General features: G+C 35.5%; 1 protein-coding gene across 1 annotated transcript; it reads right to left on the bottom strand.

Moving 5' to 3' along the window:
• Window positions 1-19,888: 19,888 nt before the first annotated feature.
• On the bottom strand, window positions 19,889-22,523 carry LOC107591867 (arrestin domain-containing protein 3-like). The gene is made up of 6 exons (XM_016281142.1): window positions 22,268-22,523; window positions 21,525-21,585; window positions 21,132-21,279; window positions 20,765-20,861; window positions 20,377-20,633; window positions 19,889-20,069 (listed from the first exon to the last, which is right to left on the bottom strand). Exons 1-6 carry the CDS (start codon window positions 22,521-22,523, stop codon window positions 19,935-19,937), a joined length of 954 nt encoding a protein of 317 aa, XP_016136628.1. The 3' UTR covers window positions 19,889-19,934.
• Window positions 22,524-23,173: the final 650 nt, after the last annotated feature.

Below are 23,173 nucleotides of genomic sequence, written 5' to 3'. Positions count from 1 at the left end.
GCCTGTGGCACTGCTGAGGTGCAACCTGGGCTTCCATATCACCTCAGCAGTGCCACAGGCTGATTGTCTCCATGCCACGCCGCACTGATGCAGTAATTCATGCAAAAGGAGGCCCAACCAAGTATTGAGTACATGTACAGTAAATGAACATACTTTCCAGAAGGCCAACAATTCACTAAAAATGTTTTTTTATTGGTCTTATGAAGTATTCTAATTTGTTGAGATGGGTTTGGTGGGTTGTTGTGAAATGTGAGCCAAAATCATCACAATTCAAAGAACCAAAGACTTAAACTACTTCAGTCTGTGTACATTGAATTTATTTAATACACGAGTTTCACAATTTGAGTTGAATTACTGAAATAAATGAACTTTTCCACGACATTCTAATTTATTGAGATGCACCTGTAGTTTGAGATTGAACAATCGCTGTCATATATTTTTTTTTGTGTGTATATGAGGTTTTGATAATATCATGTTGTTTGTACCTTTTGTACTGACATCTAAGTGGTTGTTTCAAAAGGCGTTATAGGCACAGGGCTGTTAAAGCGTCTTTGATGTGTAAACAGCATCTGGGAAAACAGCCAGATTTAGGTACAATTTCGTTGCTTATTTCACATATAGACAATGTCAGTTCTCAATATTACGCCATCCCTTTCAACAGTGTTGTCTTTATGGCTTGTCGTCAGCAGTCTAGTCTATTGAGTCAGATTGGAATAGGACAGTGCATCTCATGTCAATCCCTCCATTGTCCTGTCTCTGATACTTCATTTGACATGCCATTTGTTCTTGGAGTCTTTTCGTCAGAATAAAGACTAGTATGAATTCCAGCTATACACTTTTTTTTACATGAAATCTGGCTGCATAGAGGTCGTTTAATTAGTTAATACCTAAAATTTTAAGTTTGGGTTCCATTAATTTTGTACATTTAGATGTAAATAATATCCATTTTTGCTGTCTCTTGTGTTTCTTTCAGCTTAATGGTTTCTCGGAGTTAGAAAGAGTTAGAAAGTACCTTTTTTTGTTGTTGTTGAAAAAAGTGTTCTCTTACAGCATCAGGCTGTAAAACTCTTTTTGGCTTGTACTTTACAAGATATTGGGCGCTGTTCTTTAAAGGGCTCTGTGTATGTAAGCCCGCAGGGAGCCCAGTGCCAGCTCAAGCATTACTTGAATTGCTCTACACCGCTTATTGACTTTTTGTGGATTTGATTTGTTTTAGAGGAGAATGTAGGTAAAGGGCATATTAATTCAACATATTGTAAAGTTTAAGATATATATTTCAATTTAGCAACACGCTTACAGGCAAGTAAGCAGCTTTTATGAAGATTTTACACTGTGGCGGAAAAAGCTGAGAGATATTATGCACACACTACCATTTAATGGTTAGGGGTCAGAAATATTTTTTTATTTTTTTTATTTAATTAAATGTATTTATTTTTTAAAGAAATTATTATTTATTCAGCAAGGACACACTGAATATATCAAAAGTGACAGTAAACACTTTTAGAATGTTACAAATTTCTGCTTTAAAAAATGCTGTTATTTTTGAGCTTTCTATTCATCTAAAATTCCAGGAAAATGTATCTCAATTTCCACAAATATATTAAGCAGCACAACTGTTTTCAACATTAAAAATTGATTAATTGGACAGTAAGTCACGCTATTAGAATGATTTCTGAAGGATCATGTAACACTGAAGACTGGACTAAAGGCTAATATCACAGGAATAAATGACATTTTAAAATATATTCAAATAGAAAACAGTTATTTTAAATTGTAATAATGTTTCACAATATTATTGTTTTACTGGATTTATGATTGAATAAATGCAACCTTTGTGAGCCTAAGAGACTGCTTTAACAAACCCCAACATTATTAAAAGGTATATGTAACATCCAGTTCAGATTGTACAAATATAGAACCTTCTTGTTAAATTAGTTTTAAAACCTCTCAGTGTGTGGTTTATATTCTAGCAAAGATTAGTCAGATTAATTTGGATTCATTTTAATAATTTTACCAAGATCTGAGGATATTTCTAACAGTCTTAAGCATAAGTCTTCTGTATGTTTAATTTCAAGGGAAGCTGCTTCGGCATGTTGTCTTGAACGTAATGGAGATTATACCTTGAAATTGCAAATTCTATCATCTTCCTTCATTTTCATGGTAATTTTATATGGAGACTGGAGTAATAATTAGTATTTTAAGCATTCACTAAATTCACAGCAACAGGGATTAAACAAGGTTATAAGGTTACTTGACTGGTTTGCTTCCTCCACAGATCTATTTATAGTTTTCTCCTTGATTTATTCTCACTCACTCAAGTACAGTGGCTCCTGGTGCTTATCTAGAGTTGCCCCGTTGCATTGTGGGAGTGAGTGTACTCCTCTATTATCGGAAAGCACAGCTGGTAGTTCAGGTATAGTGCAGAAACAGATAATTTCACAGTGTGTTCTCATTTGGAATAGATTTAGCTGCAAAAAAGGTTGACGCAGCAGGAGAGATGAACACATTCTTCTGCCTCAATCAGCTCAAACACTAAAAGGCTCATTTAGATGTATTTTTTCTTTATTCTCTTTATCCCTCTCACTCCATTTGCTTTCTCACTTTACTTTCATCAGTATTTCCATGAATATTTCATGAATTTGGTGTCCTTTATATGTTTGTAGCGTCTGGACCACTCAAACACACAATATATATTTTGTTAGCTAGATTTAACAAATACTCTGTAACACCCCAGGAAGCCGAACAGGCCCCTGGTTCCATGGTAACCCTGACACCCGATACATTTACGACCTCCTGGAATTTAGCTGAAGAAAATCGCTTCCTTGCCCATATGCAAAAAGATATTTGCAGGGCCAACAATGCCAAAAGCTTATTTCCATAAATCTGAGGCATGGAATGCATGAAAGGTTGTGGGTGTCAGGCTGATGTGAATCAGACTGAACTGCAGATAGTGTAGCTTTTGGTTAACCAGAGATCTTGTTGAAATGATCAGCAAAGATTTTGCAGAAGTTGTAAGCTAACAATTACAATCAATTCAGTGTGTGAATATTTAATCAGAGCAAATCTGATTAACTTGTTTTGACTAGTAAGCTTGTTTCCTGTTTGTACTCGGTTGTGTCCACCCTAATTCCCCTCTGGGTCCAATTAGGGGTTAGACAGCACACAGAGGAGCCTCTTGATTGGAGGTTATGAGTAAATGGACAATCAGTGCAAGAAAGAATGAAAGCGTGGGACGATACTCTTCCAGATGATGGAATCACTGTGCTGAATTTAATATTGAGCTAATGTTTTTAGTACGGTGAAAATTCTGCAAATATTTAAGGGAGGCAAAGGTTAATATATTATATATTATATTGTGTTATATTATATTAATGTTTACTTGACCGTGTGCAATTATTTACAGCACACATTTAACCATGACTAGCTATTTGTTATAATGAATATGAACAGATGTTTCATGATTTCATGATGTATTGTTTACACCCAAGGACAGTCTAACCTTGAATATAGTCCTCATAAACATGCAGAAAGAAGTGAGCAGCTGAGATTATATAAGATACAGGTCTGAAGCTTTTCTTGCATATTAAAAATTTAACAGCCATCTGTGCATGTCCCAGAACAGTGCAGGAGAAAACAGGCCATTTCTGAGCGGTTCCATAGGACATGGCATTGCATCTTTTACATTACAGCCTTTTACCTGCTGTGGGCTAGTTGGTTTTAGAGGCCTGAGGATATTTTAAGCAGGTAAGGGCACTTAATGAAGTGGTCAATCAGGTCATGCTCATGCTCTTGACCTTCAGTAATTGGAACCACTGCAGCATTTAAAGGGCCCATGAACACTCATCTGCTGCTACTTTAACCACCTGACTCTAGGCCTTTGCATTTGTCATCTTGCGTGACCAGATATTTGACAGAATAAAGCCTGATTAGTGTTCTGGCTAAGAACCAGACACTTTGACAGGAAGAGACTGACTGAGTAACTTATAAAGCAGCCAATAATAGTTTGTTTTATTTTGACATACTATTTAGATGTATGTTGCCTTTTAGGCAACGACTTTGCACAAAAGTACCTTGTGAAACTTATTTCAGACAGACTTCTGAGGCAGCATAATAATTTAATGATCTACAACAAATTAGAGAGAGCTTGGGTGATAACTAAGCAAATATTCATTGGAAAAAGTCGGTCAAAGACATACATTTGGTTTAGATCCTACCTGTCCGATCGCTACCACCTTGTTCATTTAAATGGGGAGTCATCTCAGTTATCACCAGTAAAATATGGAGTGCCACAAGGATCTGTCCTAGGTCCTCTACTATTTTTGATATACATGTTACACCCTTGGTAATATTATTAGAAAATACGGGATTAGTTTCCACTGTTATGCCGATGATACTCAACTATATATCTCAACAAGACCAGATGAAACTTCTAAATTATCTAAGCTAACAGAATGTGTTAAAAATGTAAAAGATTGAATGACCAATAATTTTCTCCTATTAAATTCGGATAAGACAGAGATATTACTTATTGGACCAAAAGACAGTACACAGAAACTCGTGGATTACAATTTGCAACTAGACGGATGTACGGTTACTTCCTCTACAGTCAAAAATCTGGGTGTTATATTATGACATTTATACATAAACTGACCACCAACAAACTGTCTTTTTTTTTTTTTTTTTTACTCAACTATCACAGAATAAGAATGCAGGATAGTGGTATTTCAGCGAAGGATACATCTGTGCTGTTATCAAAAATCGATCAGATGAAGGTATCTCAGTAGACAGAATGTGGCAGTAATTGGTTTCGGACATGCCTTGTTGCCTTTTTACGGCCAGATGCTGCCTGTGGAGGCAGCATTTTTCTGCTTTTGAAGGCAGCTTATATCACAATAATAAATAAGCGTGGAAAAATTAGTTACATTACAGATTATGCTGGGAAATTAGAAAAAATTCATGAAATGTCTACAGACTTTAAAAAAAAAATAGATTATTACACAGCCCTATAGTAACTCAGAAAACTATACAAGAAAATATATATATAAGAAAAATATACAGTTCTTTTTGCAGAAATTTAGTTGACATGATACTAGGTCCCTCAAACAAACTGTAAATATAGTTTAAAGATTTGAAATTGCATAGACAAGTCAATCTGATTGGAACTAGTGATTTATATAGATTTTTAAGTGCAATATTCATCAGACATCAGTGAAGGTCTGGCGTGAAAATATAAGGTTTGCAATCAGCACACTTGAAGTGTACCAGAAAGACAGGCCTGAGAGACCAAGATGCCTCTTTTAGTCTGCCATCTATTAACATCAGGATTGACTGACTTGCTGTTTGAGGGGCATTTCAGTCTGCCTGGCTAAGCAGAGTGTTGCAAAATGAAGCCCTCTCTGGGACCGTCCTCATGCATTTAGTACATGACATTTGTGCATCGTCTGTGTGAGGGTCTGTTGAAACCTGCATTTGACACAATTGTGCATTCATATGTGAAGTGTTTTCCTGTTCTGAGCTCCGGACACCCTCTTCTTGTACTTCACTCAGCAACAATGCCCCTTTCGCTCTCATGCATTCAAGTTCTGCGCCTCTGAAATCAGACCTCCAGAAATTGCATCAAAGCCCAGTGCGTCAAACATGGGCAGTCATTATTTGATTAATTATAAATGCGCCGCTACCTAAAAATAAAGTAGTCAATAATTCACTGTGATTCAGTACAAATTCAATATCAGATTGCATCTCACGACAGTGCAGTCAATAACTGGCATGCACACACAGACGCATTATCTTCCGTTTTATTCAAGGAATCTGATGAAGGGGCAAGAAGCATCAGGCCCATTCAGATTGAGTCAAGTGGATTTATAAAAAAAGCAGTGCCACTACACAACTGTCAGTTCCATTGCCATGATACCACTAACACAGCAGTTTGGATCTTGTGATGGCAAAGCTGAATTTTCTGCAGCCAGTACTCCAGTCTTCAATGTCACATGATCCTTCAGAAATCAGTCTATTAATCAGATTTTTCTAATTTATTATTATTATCAATGTTGAAAACAGTTGTGTTGCTTAATATTTTTGTGGAAACCGAAATACAGATTTTTTTTTGAGGATATTTTGATGAATTAAAAGCAGTTTAAAAATATATTTGAACTCTTTTGTAGCAAATGCTCTATCCAAAATAGTTACTGCTTTTGGTTTGAAAATTATTTTGTGCCTGTCTAAAGGAGAACTACTTTAATAGTTTAACTACTGCTTTATCCATAGCATTTGCAACTATTTTAACCACAGTATTAGATGGTTTGGTGCTTGTCTAGCTGGTAAGCAAGCATAGTCAACAGATTGCAACAGAGATTATATTTTTTTGTGAAGGTTAAAAGTGTTTGGGGTAAATCAGAAGATTTTATTTCTGCTCTATCAGTCTGTTTTTGAGAGTTTGATAAGATATGGTATTACTGCATGGTATGGAAACTTGACTGTCCAATCAAAATCTAAACTTGCTCGTCTTGTATACTGCTCTAAAAATTGTAGGTTGGGAAGCAAAACGACCTATACAGGAGATGTATGAGGTATCTGTTTTAAGACACGCTAAGAAAATTATTGCGGATGACACACATATTTTACATGAGAATACCCTCAGGGAGATGATCAAATCGCTACAAAAATTATTTCGTGCCAACTGCAGTTAAATTATTCAATAGAGAATTGCAAAAATTAGATGTTATATTGGTATACTGTAGCTTTAATTTTTTTTTGTTATGCGTGACTTATTGTATGTCATGAGTTTTAAGTTGTGTACTGGCCATGTCATGCTTGTCCATGGATGAATTTCCCTAAAATGGGACAATAAAGTATATTCATTCATTCATTCATAGTCATGTCAGTCAAACCTGACTTTGTATATGAAATCTGGTGAAGCTGCATGTCAGCTAGCATGTTATTTTTCTCTCTCTGATGAAGTCATACAGTGCTGCTCTTTTCAGTAGGAGGTTGTGCAGAATAGTGAAGAGAAAAAAGCCCTTGCCATGATGCCTCTAACACAGCAGGGCTTCAGGTCAGTCTGGATCCTACCAGTAACCGTTTTTAATGTGTTGAGAGTTACTCACAGCTTCGCTTCAGTAATATGTGACCTTGATTCCATATTTACATAGTGTTTCTTCTAACATGCTGAGCTTACGCTGTGTTGTTTTGCTGAAGGTGACCCCCCTACACCTGTCTAAAAAATAAAAATCTGTGTTTGTTTTTAACATATCGGCAAGCATAAAGGTCAAAGCAGTGCTTCTGGTGTTTTTCTTTAATGGAACTGGCTCCATGGCTCCAGCTGATTTGTGATTTTGTAATGATAATAGTTCTGTCTAGAGGCAGCAAGTACATAGCAATTTATATCAAACGAAACAAAAACATGTTCCACACCATTTGTTCATACACTCAGTCAGCACAACTCAGCACTTCTGCCTCAGGTCTAATCTGATATGCGAAAGCCACAGAAAGGAAGAAAGAGTGAGAGTGCATTCCTCAGTGATAACCCCTGCTGATGGCATGGGTTCCCAGCCAGTGTTTGTTAGGTACTCCCTCTTGAGTACACACAGTTGTGTGATGCTTTTATCGCTCACTGGGTGTGATAAGACAAGTGTTCATCTCTGTTCCCAGGCTTTGCTGTGCATTTTTCAGCTCAACAACTGTCATGTTAACACTGCTTTCTGCAGCAATAGGCCAGTCAAAATGCAATCCGACTCTCTGGCTGCCTCACTGTAGCAGAATGTCAATTGTGACGGCTCTTTAAAGAAAAGTGAGTTTTACGGGCAGTTGATTAATTTTTGAATTTTTTATTTTTTTTAATTCCATGCAATTCCACAAGGTAACAAAGTAGGTATTTTCAGAACAGACTCTTTTTACTGTTAAATGTATCTGACAAGGCGTGCTATAATACATGGAGAAATAAACACATCAGCATTCCTATTCTTTTCCATGGCAGCATTCCTATTCTTTTTCAACTCAGTTGGTGCATGACTCCTTGGTGGATAAAATATTAAAATCTAATTTATTTTCAACACCAGCAAATATTCATTATGTATGTATATTAATATTAAAATAGAGCAGAAGATTTTTGTAATGTTTTATCTGGTTGCACGCAACAATGAGCAAATCAAGGTTTTCTGCTCTTAGAGTAGAGCACAATGTACAGGGATTGTCCAGTTTTTCTGCAGCATTGGGTGACTTGCAAGATAATTTTCCAAATTTTCTCCACTGACATTTCATCAAATTCTTGCTTCAGACTTCTATGCCATGACACAAACCAGCCAACTCCAAGATCAGTCACAACAACATTTATAATCTTGGCACAGAAACAGGCTAAATAAATTTAAGGCTAAATAAATAAACTATAATCAATTCATTTGAAATCACGTCAACCTACGGCTTTGACAAAAAAATTTAATTGCTAATATATATATATATATATATATATACAGTGGTGTGAAAAAGTGTTGGCCCCCTTCCTGATTTCTTATTTTTTTGCATGTTTGTCACACTTTAATACTTTAATGGGGGCAAACACTTCTTCACACAGGGCCATGTAGTTTTGGATTTTGTTTTCCCTTAATAATAAAAACCTTCATTTAAAAACTGCATGTTGTGTTCACTTGTGTTATCTTTTACTAATATTTAAATTTGTTTGATGATCTGAAACATTAAAGTGTGACAAACATGCAAAAAAATAAGAAATCAGGAAGGGAGCCAACACTTTTTCACACCACTGTATTTATATATATACTGTATATATATATATATTGTATGTATCTGAAAAAATATATTCAAATTGGAAAAAAAAAATTGGGTGCTGGTAAAACATCAGCTATAATATAATTAAATTGTAGTGATATTTGCTTTAAAAAGTATTTTGTCAGAATAGACGGCTCGTTTTTAATGATTGTCAATGACAGAAAAATGCTTTTTTTATATGTAGTTACAGAATCTACCAACAAGGGCTAATGGAGCCATGCTAACCAGCAAATATCCACCCATTGGTTTCTGACTGCATCACTAGAACAACACAGTCCAGTTGAATTGTATAAATCCAAAAGTTTAACTGGAATTTCCTAAATAAATTCTCTGAGCAGCTTTTCAAGTAATCAATTTAATCTGGCTCATACAGTGGTAAAGCAGGACTTGCACAACATCAATGAACACTGGCTCAAGATACCTTTCACTTTGCATTTTCTTTTTCACACTGTAATTTTTATGGTACTTTTATTGCATGAGAGTCTGTGTGAAATGAAGATCTTTGGATAGCAGCTCAGTTCTAACACTAGCTCTGCAGACTTGTAGCGGCCTGGGCCTCATAAAACGGTAATGAGAATGCAGCCTTGTCTGCCATGGGTGGAGATAGCAGCACACTGCACTCCATAAAAACACTGCAAGAAAAAAAAATCTATGCACAGTTATTTTCATCAGAATAGTGTGAGATTTGTTATAATTAACTGTCATCCTCTATTTTGGGCTGGAGGGGCACTCACTCTAAAGCACAAATGACTAGTCTAGCACCTCTAGTAGGTTTACACCTGACCTACTAAAACAGAATAAATGTGACCCTGGACCACAAAACCAGTTTTAAGTCGCTGGGGTATATTTGTAGCAATAGCCAAAAATACATTGTATGGGTCAAATTGATTGATTTTTCTTTTATGCCAAAAATCATTAGTAAATGATTAAATTAAATTAGTAAATCATAAAATAAGTAAAGATCATGTTCCATGAAGATATTTTGTAAATTTCCTACTGTAAATATATCAAAACTTAATTTTTGATTAGTAATATGCATGGCTAAGAACTTCATTTGGACAACTTTAAAGGCAATTTTCTCAATATTTAGATTTTTTTTGCACCCTCAGATTCCAGATTTTCAAATAGTTGTATCTCGGCCAAATATTGTCCTATCCTAACAAACCATACATCAATTTCAGATGATGTATAAATCTCAATTTCGAAAAATTTAACCTTATGACTGGTTTTGTGCTCCAGGGTCACAAATTATCTCCATTGAAGCTTGCCTGCACCAACAAGACACATTTTCAGAATAGTGTTCAAGGATGTTTAAATTTACTGTAGGTAAATTTAAGCTAGCTTGTTCAGTACTCAGGGCAAAGGTGATTTATTTTGAACGAGGCGGCTGGGTTGTTCCTTTACCCCGCAGTGAAATCTTGGGTGTACTGTAGCTTTCACACTTTGAGGAAGAGGGTGGGAGAGCTTTTTCTAGCCTCAGCCTCCTCTGGAGGAAAGGAAGTTATTTATAACTCACACAAGACCCAACACCAGAACAAAAAGTATTATGGTGTGACCTGAAAGGTGAAAAAGGTTTGGGAAAATCCCAAATCTTGATAAACTATGCATATGCAGTGTCACCAAGGGTCATCGGGTGAAGTATAAGACCTGATGAAAGCACATCCAATCTCACATCTAGGTTGTTTTTCAATTAGTTTTTGCAATTGAGAAATTAAATTAATTGCGGGAATATTGGCAATTAGAATTTTTGGAGGTCACAGATTAAACAGGATTTATTGCACATGGCAGTTTATTGATGGTGCACTCAAGCTATAATTGTAATCAGTATGTGCATTCCATGGTAGTCAAATTCATGACCTTCTTGTTGCTAGCGCCATGTTTTTTTTCCATTTGAGGTACAGGATCACATAGATTTGCACAGTGGGTTTATGTTTTCAGAGAGCAAGCTGATCTGAGCTGTGTGATAATGTGTTTCTCATTCTTTCTCCTTTTTTTTTTTTTTCTCAGTAATCTGACATGCACAATTCAGGTTATGGAGCTCTCTACAAATGAGCAGATGAGGTGAGACAAGAGAGACATTTGAAATGTGAAATGCTTGGGGGCCCCAGGAGTCAGACTGAGAAACACAAACATTCTTTTAAATGCAACTCTTAAAAAATTATTTGAGTGCACTACCATTACAAAAAATTTTTTTAAATGATAACAGGAAACAGTTTTGCATACTTTGTTTTTTCAGGATTCTTTTATGAATGTAAAGTTTAAAAGAGCAGCATTTATTTTTAGATAGATAGATGCATGTCTACATTGGATCATTTCAGTTGAGTCACACTTCCCACAAGTTGTTTGAACTGAAATCTGTCACCCATGTATTGTTGGAATTGGTTTTTCCTGTGGAACACAAAAAGAGTCCATAGCAAAATGTCAAATCTGCTCTTTTAAATAGAAAATGCACTGGCTGGCAAATTAATTTGCAGTTTTCACTTGGTTTTATTTTGAAAAATTGTATCTTGAGTCTATTATTGATAGGAATTCAGGAAAAATATAGGCTTGTATGTAATTCAGAAGTTTATCTTTGACTGGGATTCTATCATTTGATTTGTCTGTGATTTTTTTATTTAATTGAATATAAGCTCTTGGGTGTTTGTGCTCCATCTGACTGTTAATGGAGACAAAAGTCAGCATGCTGCCGAATAATCACATTAAGGGACATCACACTGATCTGCAGGCTTGTATCATAGAAGAGGTACCTTATAAGATACAGCACAAGCCTGAGGACCCAGGGGTTCATTGAATCCATTAGTAACCTGATAGAATCCTCTGGTGACCTGTCTCACTGGAGTTCCCCTCAACTTTAGTACGTTTAATACTTTTTTCACCTGGGAGAACCGTTGCCTTGGTTACCTGAATAAAACCTAAAATGCTGATTCCACAATGTTCTAGATTGTTCTGCATTTCTATCTGTAGGAGGACCATCAGCTGTTTGCTCTTAAAATATCTTCTTTTATGTTCAACAGAAAAAATAAAGTCACAAAGTTTGGAACAACTTGAGGGTGAGTAAATGATGACAAAATTTTCTTCAAAAAATGTAAAGAGTTTATGGTGAAGAGTGGAGCTTGTGGTTAGACTAAGGAGGATGGGCATTTTTCTTTCTTCTACCCAATGATGCACCAAAATTCAACCAAAACAGAAAAGAAAAAAAAAGGAATTTAAGGTTTTGGTCAAAATAGTTTTGGAGAACCAAAATCATTGACCAAAATATCAAGAGTTAACTCGTTGCCTAAGAACTTTACTACGGCTGGTTTAACATCACACTAAAAGACAACTGAGGTCGCTAAAAAACAGTAATGACCCAAATGCAATTACTAAAACTTTATGGTAACACTTTACTTGAAGGGGTGTGCATAAGACTGACATGACACCTTCATAATCATGACATGACACGTCATGAATATGAAGGAGGTTTATGCATGTTTATGACAACTGTCATTAAGTGTTATTCGCTCAGTTATGTCATTTTTAATGCAAATATGACTTTATTTGACCTAACCCTACCCCTACCCTTACCCCTAACCATAGCCCATAACAAAGACATCTCAAACAATGTCATCTTTGCATTAAAAATTACATAACTGAGCGAATGACACTTAATGACAGTTGTCATAAATATGCATAACAACCCTTCATATTCATGACATGTGTCATGTCATGATTATCTAGGTGTCATGTCATGATTATGAAGGTGTCATGTTAGTCTTATGCACACCCCTTCAAGTAAAGTGTAACCAACTTTATTTATGGTTTTGGATTTTTGGCTAAATGGAAACTTTAATTTTGGTTTGGTAAAAAATAAAAATGGCGCATCTCTACTTTGTTAACTTTGCACAATACCACATGTATGTTTTTGGTTGTAATTCAGTTGAGTTAGATTTTTACTATTTGTATGAAAGTTGTTTGTCCTCAGAGATTGTGAGAGAAAGTTTAAAATGAAAAATGAATAAGTCACAATTGTGAGATATAAAATAATTCCTATTTTTCTTTCTTTGAGTTCACTGGGCTTCATTTATCGCCAATGCATGCAAAATGTCCAGGTATTTTCTTTTTTTTTATTGAGTACACTTAAACCAGAAAAAGCACTGGTTTATATAGCCTCTGTCAACACTGGTGAGAGAAGCTTCTCAATGTTTCCTGATTAAGCTGCTGCTGAGCACTGAAGTCAAACTGTACGCAGACTCCAAGCCAAACAAAGACTTGGAGTTTAAAGGGGAACCAAACAGCATTGTTTTAATGTGGGTGTAGGCAGGGGTTAAAGGGGTCATATGATGCTGCTAAAAAGAACATTATTTTGTGCATTTGGTGTAATGAAATGTGTTTATGCGGTTTAAGGTTCAAAAAACGCATTATTTTCCACATACTGTACATTATTGTTTCTCCTCTATGCCCTGCCTTTCTGAAACGCGTTGATTTTTGCAAAGCTCATCGGTCTGAAAAAGCGAGGTGTGCTGTGATTTACATGTATATATTTATATTTATATATTTATATTATATATAAATATATTTAATATAAAAATATAACATATTTTTCTTAAATATATACATGCATTTTTGTGTATTTATATATACATAGTAAATATACACAGTACACACACATATATTACATAAATAAAAACATTTATTTTGGATGCGATTAATCGTTGGACACCACTAATATATAATAATAATAATTAAAAAATCATAAAATATGATTTATTCTGAAGCAATATTCTTATCAGTTTTCTATCAGCTGTGACATAGAAATCTGCATGTCTTTTATATTTAATCCAAGGGCATTTTTACCTTTATAGAGGGCATTTCCCCCCTAACCTCATTAATACTTCATCTTTCATTTCAAATTCTTACATTTAATCTATAAATTCAATTAAAATAATGTGATTATTGTTATTTCTACGTTATCAAATTAAATAATTTACACTGAAAAAAATACAAATGCACTGAATAATGTAATGAGATTGTTTTTAAAAAAATTTGGAATATACAAACAAGAAATTATGGTGGAAATGATACTTTAAACTAAATTAAAACGCCAGCAGGTGCCAATAGTGAACGTTTAATGAGTGAGTCACTGAGTTGTTCATTCAAGCGATTCGTTCAAACGGCAGTTTCATCAGATGTTTAATGCATGGGCTAATGAAACTTTGACTCAACCGATTCGTTCAGAACACGGAATCAATCAGCACTGTTTGCTGTGAGATGCGCTGTGGTTCCGCCTAAAATGTAAGTGACCTAATATTATTGTACTTATTATTGTACTTGCTTATTGAACTGTTTATTGAACTATTGAACAGTCCTAATGGTGAAAACGTTGTGTGATGATGCCTAACTACCTATATTTTAAATATAAAAACTTTTCATTTACATTTTTTACCTCTTTATTCTTTACTTGGCGTTAATGTTGAACCCCGGACGGCCCCGGCCCAATTTAAACCCTGGGTGTAGGTGGGCGTGCTGTTGGTTAAAGCATATATCACACCTAGTCCGTATGAGGGTGGTTACCAAAAGAGTTGTCTGCAGTCATTTTCTCCTGTGTAGGAGGTGTCATATTTCTCTTGAGTGTAATTTTAATTCAACCCCTTTCATCAGTTCATGGAACAAAAGAGAGACAATGAAAGCAGCATTGCTGAAAATATGCATCTAAAAATATGGGTAAGAAACAAACGTGTCTCAGGTGCAGTTTCATCTCATAATGCTGAGAGTGACACAATGACCTATGCTGTTTTATTACAGATATGCAAGGAAACAGCTATAAAGGAACAGCTGTTATTATAATGTTGTAAATATAATATATATATATATTTATTTTTAGATGTCAAATTAATGAAATTATTATTAATTTTATATTGTTTAATGTATTTTTTTTTTTACTTTACTTTTACTTTTTTATGAGACATTCCATTATAAATATCTGACCTTCAGCTGTCTCGGCCAGATCCAGAATTTGGAGTGACAACACTCCAATCAAAGTGAATTGGACACAGCTCAGCCTGTAAACCTGCCATCAGCATTACTCACACATCACATATTTCTCAAGGATTTTCCTCAGAAAGCTGAGACCAGGCTGCCTAATGCTAGAACAATCCCCACAGCAAAGAGCGAGAGAATTCAAGCCATACGACCTGCAAAAACTTGCCCAAAGCCACGTGGGAATATTTATCAGCAGTTTTTAGGTCCCAAGGCAAACAGAGAAAATATAACTAAAACATTAACAATAAAAAGTCCATTGATCTTGATATCACTAGACATATTCTACCACCTGTTCAGGTAAGAACAGACAAAGGATGAATATGACTGCATTCATCTGTGAGTAACAAAATCTCACAAGTACTACAAATGTGCACATGCAGATTTTTGAGGACAGCACAAATTCATCTTTGTTTCAGTGTTCAGGGATACAGCATGGCTTCCGCTCAACTTCAACATTAAACTGTCTAGCTAGCTAATTAGGGAGTAAAGGATAAAACTAAACAGATGTTGTGAGATATTAAAAATTCACTTTGAGACATCATTAATATGTCTAATGCTTGTAGAAATGTTTTCTCCATTTTATAAAACGTTTCTACTCTGACCCTTATATGCATATACTGATTTTTGTTCCATTTTAGATTTAGTTTATCATGATTGAGTGCAAGAACATTTTTAGCTATAGCAAAGAGTGCAACTTGTTTAAAAATCCTAAAAATACTCAAGGACTTGTGATTTGCATCATTGCACACAACAAATTGAAGTCATTTATTGGGAACAGCTGAAAATATATTCTGTCTGCACAAAGACGACAGATGGTCCTCACTTTCTCAATTTTTCTTCAAATTCCCTTCCCCCTCCAACCAGACAAACAGCCAGGGCTGGATTTACGCGTTGGCATTCTAGGCACGTGCTTATGCTCGCTCGTCCAGGGTGGCCCAAACACAATGAAGAGATATATCATATTTTTGTTATAGGCCTACTATGGACTATCTACAACAGTAAAATAACCAAAACCCCAGAAAACATTAAGCAAATAAATATAACAAACAATAGGGTAAAAAATGACAAAGTATTTCCATATCTTTCATATTTTTCATGTAGGCTACGGAAATAACGCTTTCTTTCTATCGTTCTATCGCGGAGACGTGACCAGAAACTTGTTGTCAGCGCTGCCCCATGAATTTATCAATAAAATAGTTTTGCAGCTGAAAAGCTACATGACATTTCTCAGTAGCGAGGTTCTTGAAGCAGTTTAACTTAAAGATTCGCTATTAGTAGACGCTGCGGCTGAACACTGCTGAGAGACGCACAGATTAACAGATGTAACTGTAACTTTATGAATGTTAAGTAAGTAACACTAAAACATTCACAGACTCGCACGCGCTTAATCTCTCTCTCTCTTGTTAGACTGCATTAATAACTGCATTAGCCTGCATATCAATGGCTCAAGCCTCTGTAATTAGCTCTAAAATGACGTTTTGGAATTTGCAATGGAAGGTTTATGTAAAATACGTAAAAAATTAGTTCAACACACATAAGATTTCAGGTCGGAAACATGACACATGTCTTGAAATAAATAATCTTAACAATGTCTTGATGTGTGGTTGTGACTCCAGGCCATTCAAATGATTAGATAGATAATGCACTCCTGAAGTTGTTATGTGGCCACGATGCTGCACCTTGGTCTTTCTCAGTTCTCAAATAACATTCGATTTTTATTGATTGAACGCAAGCGCTTATTGCGATAGAAAACACTGTAACGGTTTCTACTGATTAAGAAATATTTTTGTTTGCTTGGGTGGTAGCTAATATTAGGCCTATTACATTAATAGGGAAGGGGGGCCCAAATTTTTTTTTGCCTATGTCACGAAAAGAGGTAAATCCGGCCCTGCAAACAGCTGTTCATGCCTGACTTCCTGAATTACTATATGTGCAAAATTCTTCTGCTTACAGAGCATGTAGTCATTCCATACATTTGAATGACCGAACCGTGTTACAGAATGTGTAAAAATCCTTAAAATGCAAAGCACCCGTATTTGAATGTAAAGCTGTAAAATAGCAATCCTAATCCCTGTAACAAAGCAAATATGGAAGCGTCCTTCCTATAGGGAACATATTATTCCCAGCATATCTTATGTGTGACACCAAACTTCCACATGCAATTAATTATAGTTGAAATGAAATGAGCCTGCCATCTTCATGAGAAATAAATAGGGACTGTCTAGCATCTCTAGTGGTTACTGTTTGTTATCAAATCTCTTTTTTAATTTAGAAGAAAAATGAGGTGTTCAATTGCTGTGCTATGTTTTCCCAATTCACACTGCCATCCATAGTTTAGATTTTCTTCACACTGATTCAGATCTGCTTTTCTGATTAGTGTAATTCATCTATTTCAAGAGCAGCTTGTACAAATCTCACATTGAAATTAGTTTAATTGATTGCCTTATATGGTAATACCCAGACATCTGGAGTTCATTGTACAATTCCCTGCTCATCATACCAATCGGAGAAAAAGCAAGTCTTCCTTTATTGCTCTTTTTTATGTGCAACAACATTCTCTGCAACGCATAATTTTTCAAATTAATATTTTTTTAGCTAATTTATTTTCCATTCTTTAATTAAATAAATGTTAGGAAAAAAATATATTTATTGATTATCATATCAGATTAGATTAGATTATTGAAAATATCTATTACCTGAATACCAAGACCATAGCTTGGATAGTAATAATTGTTGTTTTTGTAAAACCATATTAATTTTATGGCCTATATTCTATGACAAAAAGGCTACAGACAATTGAGTGTCTGAACCTATACCAGTTCCCTTCAGTCCGTGTCTGTTCACTGACTTTAAATCAGCTGCACTTCTCATTAGTTAGTCCAAACTGTGACGGCTGTCTGCTCACAGATTTGCTCAAACACAGGTTAAATGCTGGACCTAATGAGGTGCTCTGACCGCTCTAGCTCAGTCACACCAACAGACCTCTCTCTCTCTCTCTCTTTCTCTTCCTCCAGTTTGTGATCCGTAAAGAATATGTCTAATCTGAATCTCAATGGTAATAGAATCAGGCCACACTACAGCATGTGGTGTACAATACACCCATCCTGCAGCAAACTGATGCCATCACGTCTAGTGCCAAGATGTCGCAATTCTTTTTATGCTATTGCACTAAACTCGCATAGCCAGTCCTTTGACTGAATCGCATAAATATGGTCCACACGGCAACTTATTATAGGCCTGTAAGCTTTAAAGTTCTCTTGTTCTGACTTGATAGATTCCCACTGCAAGCTCACAAATACGTGCCAGCTTGTAAACATTTCTGCATCCTCATGTCCTTCTGAATTTCCGAGTCTGTTCTTTGCCTCCCATGTCTCTTTGACATTAAAATAAGCAACTTGCTGTAGGCCAACTATGGAATCACCATGCTGTCTTCTGAGAAACGTTCATCATGGTACCTCATTTTTTACGCTCAACTGTGTGATATTCCAGCTAATCGGATGTTATTTATTTAGCAGTCTATCTGTTAATGTTAATGTTGAAGTAGATCTGTTATCTAATGTTAAAGATTAATTAAAGGTCATCTGGTTTAACTAAACAAATGCAATGATTTAATTATGCTACCCCAATTAACCTATTTGTGTATGTTCTCACATACAGCCTCGCATCTCCTGTAATTAGATTGAAGCAATGGTTTTCAATAAACTTCCTATGTTCAGCCTCCCGTGAGCTTTGTCTAATGTTGTGACATTATTTACTGACAATACACGCCTACACACACAGCAGTTAAAGATTTCTACTCGATAAGTGAATTACTAAAATTACATGGCAAGCACCAGAGAACAGATACTATTAAACTGTCAGGTCAAATAAGTGAGAAGTAACAGCATTTGTTGTCCAGCAGGAGGAGGCGAAATACTAAACTCATCCAATCACTGTCATCTAAACATGGCTTCTGATCATTCACAGTAAATACTTTCCAAATAATGCTGTAGAAACCAAGTGAAATAGATCTTTAAATGTTGGCGTTGTAAACTGTGATTAAAGGTTTTTCTCCACATGAGAAAAACCTTTACAAGAACGTCACAAGAATGTTTTATTAAAATAAATCTTTTGTTTTATTATTTCTAAAGAATAGTGTTATTTTTTTTATAAACTTTGCTCAAATATATCAAAGGGCTCTTCTGATGGAACAAATAAATTCAGTGTCCTCCATTTACAAATCTCAGACATATTCTGTATTTCATCTTTTGCTGGGGGATCAGAGGTCACAGATTAGCTGTATTATTGATTCCACATCCTTCACACTACACTAAAGTGTCTGTTGAACACTGAATTGAGAAGCAGTGATTTAGTACACACTGCAAAGAGCAGTAGGATACTGGTGCAGAAAGGTTGCTGTGTTGAAGATATCCGTCGGAGCTCAGTGGCCTCCAGGTTGACAGGCAGAATTTCCTCTGTATTCCTCTGTATTCCTCTGGGGGGGGGGGGGGGGGGGGGGGGGGGGGGGTTGAGTGTCATGGTAAATGCCATTCTGATGTTCCATTTCTCTTCACATGCTCGCTTTGTAAAAGGAATATGACTTGCTCTCCCCTTTAGTTGAATTAACTGAGATGATCTAATAACAAATGAGGTTACAGAGAGAATACAGCCAACAATAGAGACCATTACACTCATTTATGTTTTATTTATTTATTTTTGCATTATTGTGCACTTTTTGTATGGTCAGAAGTATTTGGATTATTTGTGAAAATAGTATACATGCATTTGTGTATTATGAATGAAAACAGGAGTGTTTATTAGTGTCAGGAGAGTTCTAAGATAAATGATAAAAAAAAAATGCAATTATTTAAAGATAACTAAAATTCTTTGAATTTTTAAGGGATAGTCCACATAAATACATGACTATTTCATTTCAAAAACTTTTTTTGTTTTGTTTTTCACAGAATAAAGAAAGTCATTCAGGTTTGGAACAACATAGGGGTGATATACATATATATAGAGGTGTGTGTGTGTTTGTGCTATATATATGCATTTTTGCTTATTTTATTCATGCTTTTATATTTTTGAAAATAAATAATTGTTTATTGTATCTGATACAAAAGTGTGAACAAAACTAGTGCTCATTGCTTATATTAATTTCAGATATTAATTTTGGCCAGATCTTGGTGCAGTCCTGCCTCCAACTCTTTGGATGAGGTCCCATCATGTAGAGGCAGTACAATCAACGGGAGTTTAATCACAGGGTTTTTAGTGAATGATACATCCAAAATAACCTGCAACAGAAAGAACAAACTATACTGTAGATGATTTTAAGAGAGAAACGTACTCAGCAATTGAACAATGAAAAGCATAATTTATTAATGAACGTTTCTTATTTGAAGTAACGTGTACTCTAACACTTGCTTGAGTGACATCGTCTTTTATTTCCATTCCTTTGCTTCATGAAAACACAAAAGCAAACTATAAAAAAAAACAGCAACATTCCTGAATGCAAAGTACATCAAACCATTTTTGCTGCTGAAAAGAAATCAAACTAGACTGGAAACCTGCTAGAGGCCTGTCTTGTTTTCGGGTACCTACCTTCAGTCTATACTCTACTTTGAGGATTCGGCAGTTCTGGATGGTGGTGCTGATTTCTGTGGGAAGGGCTAAAACTTTCAACAGATTCTCTCTGGTGGAGGACACTAAAGGCTCTCCCTTCTCCTTCAGTATCTGTGTAGTGTGAACAGCTCTCTGGCCTCCAGCAAAGAAGCTTTGCTTCTGGTAGATAATGTATTTTGGCACAATTTTTCGAGTTGAGCTGTTTACAATCTCACCGTTGACGACTAGCCTTTCACCTGTTTGAGATATAAACATTGTATTGCAGCTTGTCAAATCAATCAAAGCCATCATCTATGTTGTATGATGCTTTTTAAAAATTGATAGATCCATTAATTTACCTAAATTCTGGGTATAATGCTTGGGTTACCTTGCTGGTAGCCTGTCTTTGGCAAGAAAATATTCATCGAAATATTTCCAGAGGCAAAAAATATGACATTTTTGTCTTTACTGCCATGTTGAGGTGCCTGCAGAGGATGAATGTTTTAGTGTTACTTATTCATAAAGTTACAGTTACATCTGTTAATCTGTTTATGTTAATCTCACCTTTACAGAGTAATTTTTTTCTGTGTTTCGACAACAGGACAATGTAGTCTTTAGGCCCTTTTACCATTAAAATTGTCATCATTGAGTTTTATTATTATTATTGGGCCACAGATGTCTGTACTGTGTTTCATGAATTAAAATGAAGCTTTGAATATTTTCTCTGATCTAACTGATAATAATTGTGATCATACCATCAGTGTTGACTGATCATAATCAGCTCTGGCAACGAAGGTGAACTTTGCTTCAGCTTTGCTCGCCGCACGCATAGACCTGCTCAACTTGGCCAAAAGTCGGTAATGGATTTTACCATGAGCACCTTTAAAAGATGAAGGCGGGCCCCTGAGAGAGTGAGAGAGATTTTGTTTGAATAACTAACAATCTTCAGAGAGAAAAACTTAATATGATAGATCAATATTTCAACATACGGAATATAGCGCATTGAAATATTGGCTACATTGCAAAAAGTAACAGACTGTTTCAAAGATAGATTTTCTCTCAGGAATCAATAAGTATATACTGTCTATCTATAAGTCACATCTATCAACGAGACTGAATTCCTGCAGGACAAAAAGATGATGACTTACTGGTAGGGAAGCTGAAAAGCGAAAGGGAAGACATGTCTACCAGCCACAAGAGTAACAGAGCCTAGCAAAGAGATATGACTTGTTTTTGAAAGAAGTCTCTTATACTGACCATGGCTGCATTCATTTGATTAAAAAATACAGCAAAAACAGTCATACTGTGAAATATTACAACAATTTTTCTATTTTAATATATTTTAAAATGTAATTTATTCCTATGATGGCAAAGCTGAATTTTTCGCAGCCATTGCTCACATAAATCATTCTAATATGCTGATTTTGTGCTCAAAAGAATATTTCTTATTATTATCAATGTTGAAAATAGTTGTGCTGCATAATATTTTTTTTGTGTAATCGATACATTTTTTCAGGATTATTTGATAAATAGAAAGTTGAAAAGAACAGCATTTAAATGAAATAGAAATATTTTTGAAATACTTTAGTAATATTATAAGTGTCTTTACTCTCACATTTGATCGATTTAATGTGTCCTTGCTGAATAAAAGTATTATTTTTTAAACAATAAGCATAAAAAAAATCTTACTGACCCAAAACTTTGAAACAGTTTACCTACAAATAACACACACGGACCACATTACATAATCATAATGTTGTTCAGTATTTTATGTTTTTCTATTTATAACTATATATAGTCTTTGTATTGCACTACACTACATGACTTTAAATTTAAAGATTGTTTTGAACAGATGAGTGTTTATAACATCATCTGTCACATCAAATATTACCATCTGTGTTATCCTCCAGTAAAACAGATTGAGTTTGTGAGAAATACTTTTCTTTATCCCAGTACGTCACACTCTCTTCCCCGTGTGACTCAGTCCATGACACATCAGCCTTGCCTTTCACCTCGACAGTCAGAGCCTTGATTTTGGTTTCCTTTGACACCTCCATGATAACTCTGCCCGCCAAAGTATCCCCATTGCTGAAGGTGTTGCGGTCATTTAAGGCATCATACTCAATGGCGAAGTTCCGGATTGTCATTTCCTGGGAGAGCAGGTTAAGTATTAATTTGTATTGCTGCTGTAAGTGTACTTGTACGATGCCTGAAGTTGTAATTATACTGTTTTCTATATCCGTCTTTTAAAAATACACCTGTTGGCATCTCTCTGACAGAGGGCTCACCAAACTGGCTCGACAGGTTTCTCCTTGAAAAGACACACTTCTTGTCAACAGGTCTAACATGTAAACTGAAAGTGAACCACACAGTAAAATGAAAGAGCTGGATGTATTTCTATGGTGTCAGAGACCAAAGAGTCTATTGGGAAAATCCATTTTTAGAGCATGGCAGCATAAACAGTGGCCTTGAGAGGCTGGAAACATGAAGAGCTGTGAACATGGTTCATAAAAAAACAAAGATCCCTCTGCTCTCGGTGCACCTGCTCTCCAAACCTGAGCTTTAATTAGCGTAGTACATCAGGGATGTGTGCTTTGTGGTTGAAAAGAATTTTAACCACAATTACTGTCTATTGTATCATATAATTGCCCTTATTTATTCGAACATACTCTGTGTTAACAAATGTCTATGAATTTTAGCAATTAGGTATTGTTAAGATGACAGTGAGTGAATGCCCCGCCCCCCACTAGTCACAGGACTTAATAAGTTGAATAAGTTAAAAGCTATTCTTGGTCAC

Source organism: Sinocyclocheilus grahami, unplaced genomic scaffold, assembly GCF_001515645.1.
Source record: "Sinocyclocheilus grahami isolate Dianchi unplaced genomic scaffold, SAMN03320097.WGS_v1.1 scaffold146.1, whole genome shotgun sequence".
Classification (NCBI taxonomy): Eukaryota; Metazoa; Chordata; class Actinopteri; order Cypriniformes; family Cyprinidae; genus Sinocyclocheilus; species Sinocyclocheilus grahami.
The sequence above is the reverse complement of the archived record's forward strand: the minus strand, read 5'-3'. Positions and strand labels throughout refer to the sequence as shown.

Bases quoted from the DNA above. Each gene is read 5' to 3' on its own strand.
- LOC107591867 (XM_016281142.1), bottom strand. From the start codon at position 22,523: ATGACAATCCGGAACTTCGCCATTGAGTATGATGCCTTAAATGACCGC. The intron at 21,280-21,524 runs GTAAGTCATCAT...TCACTCTCTCAG, and splicing joins GCTTTTCAGCTTCCCTACCA to GGGCCCGCCTTCATCTTTTA. The intron at 20,862-21,131 runs GTATGATCACAA...CATCCTCTGCAG, and splicing joins ATGATCAGTCAACACTGATG to GCACCTCAACATGGCAGTAA.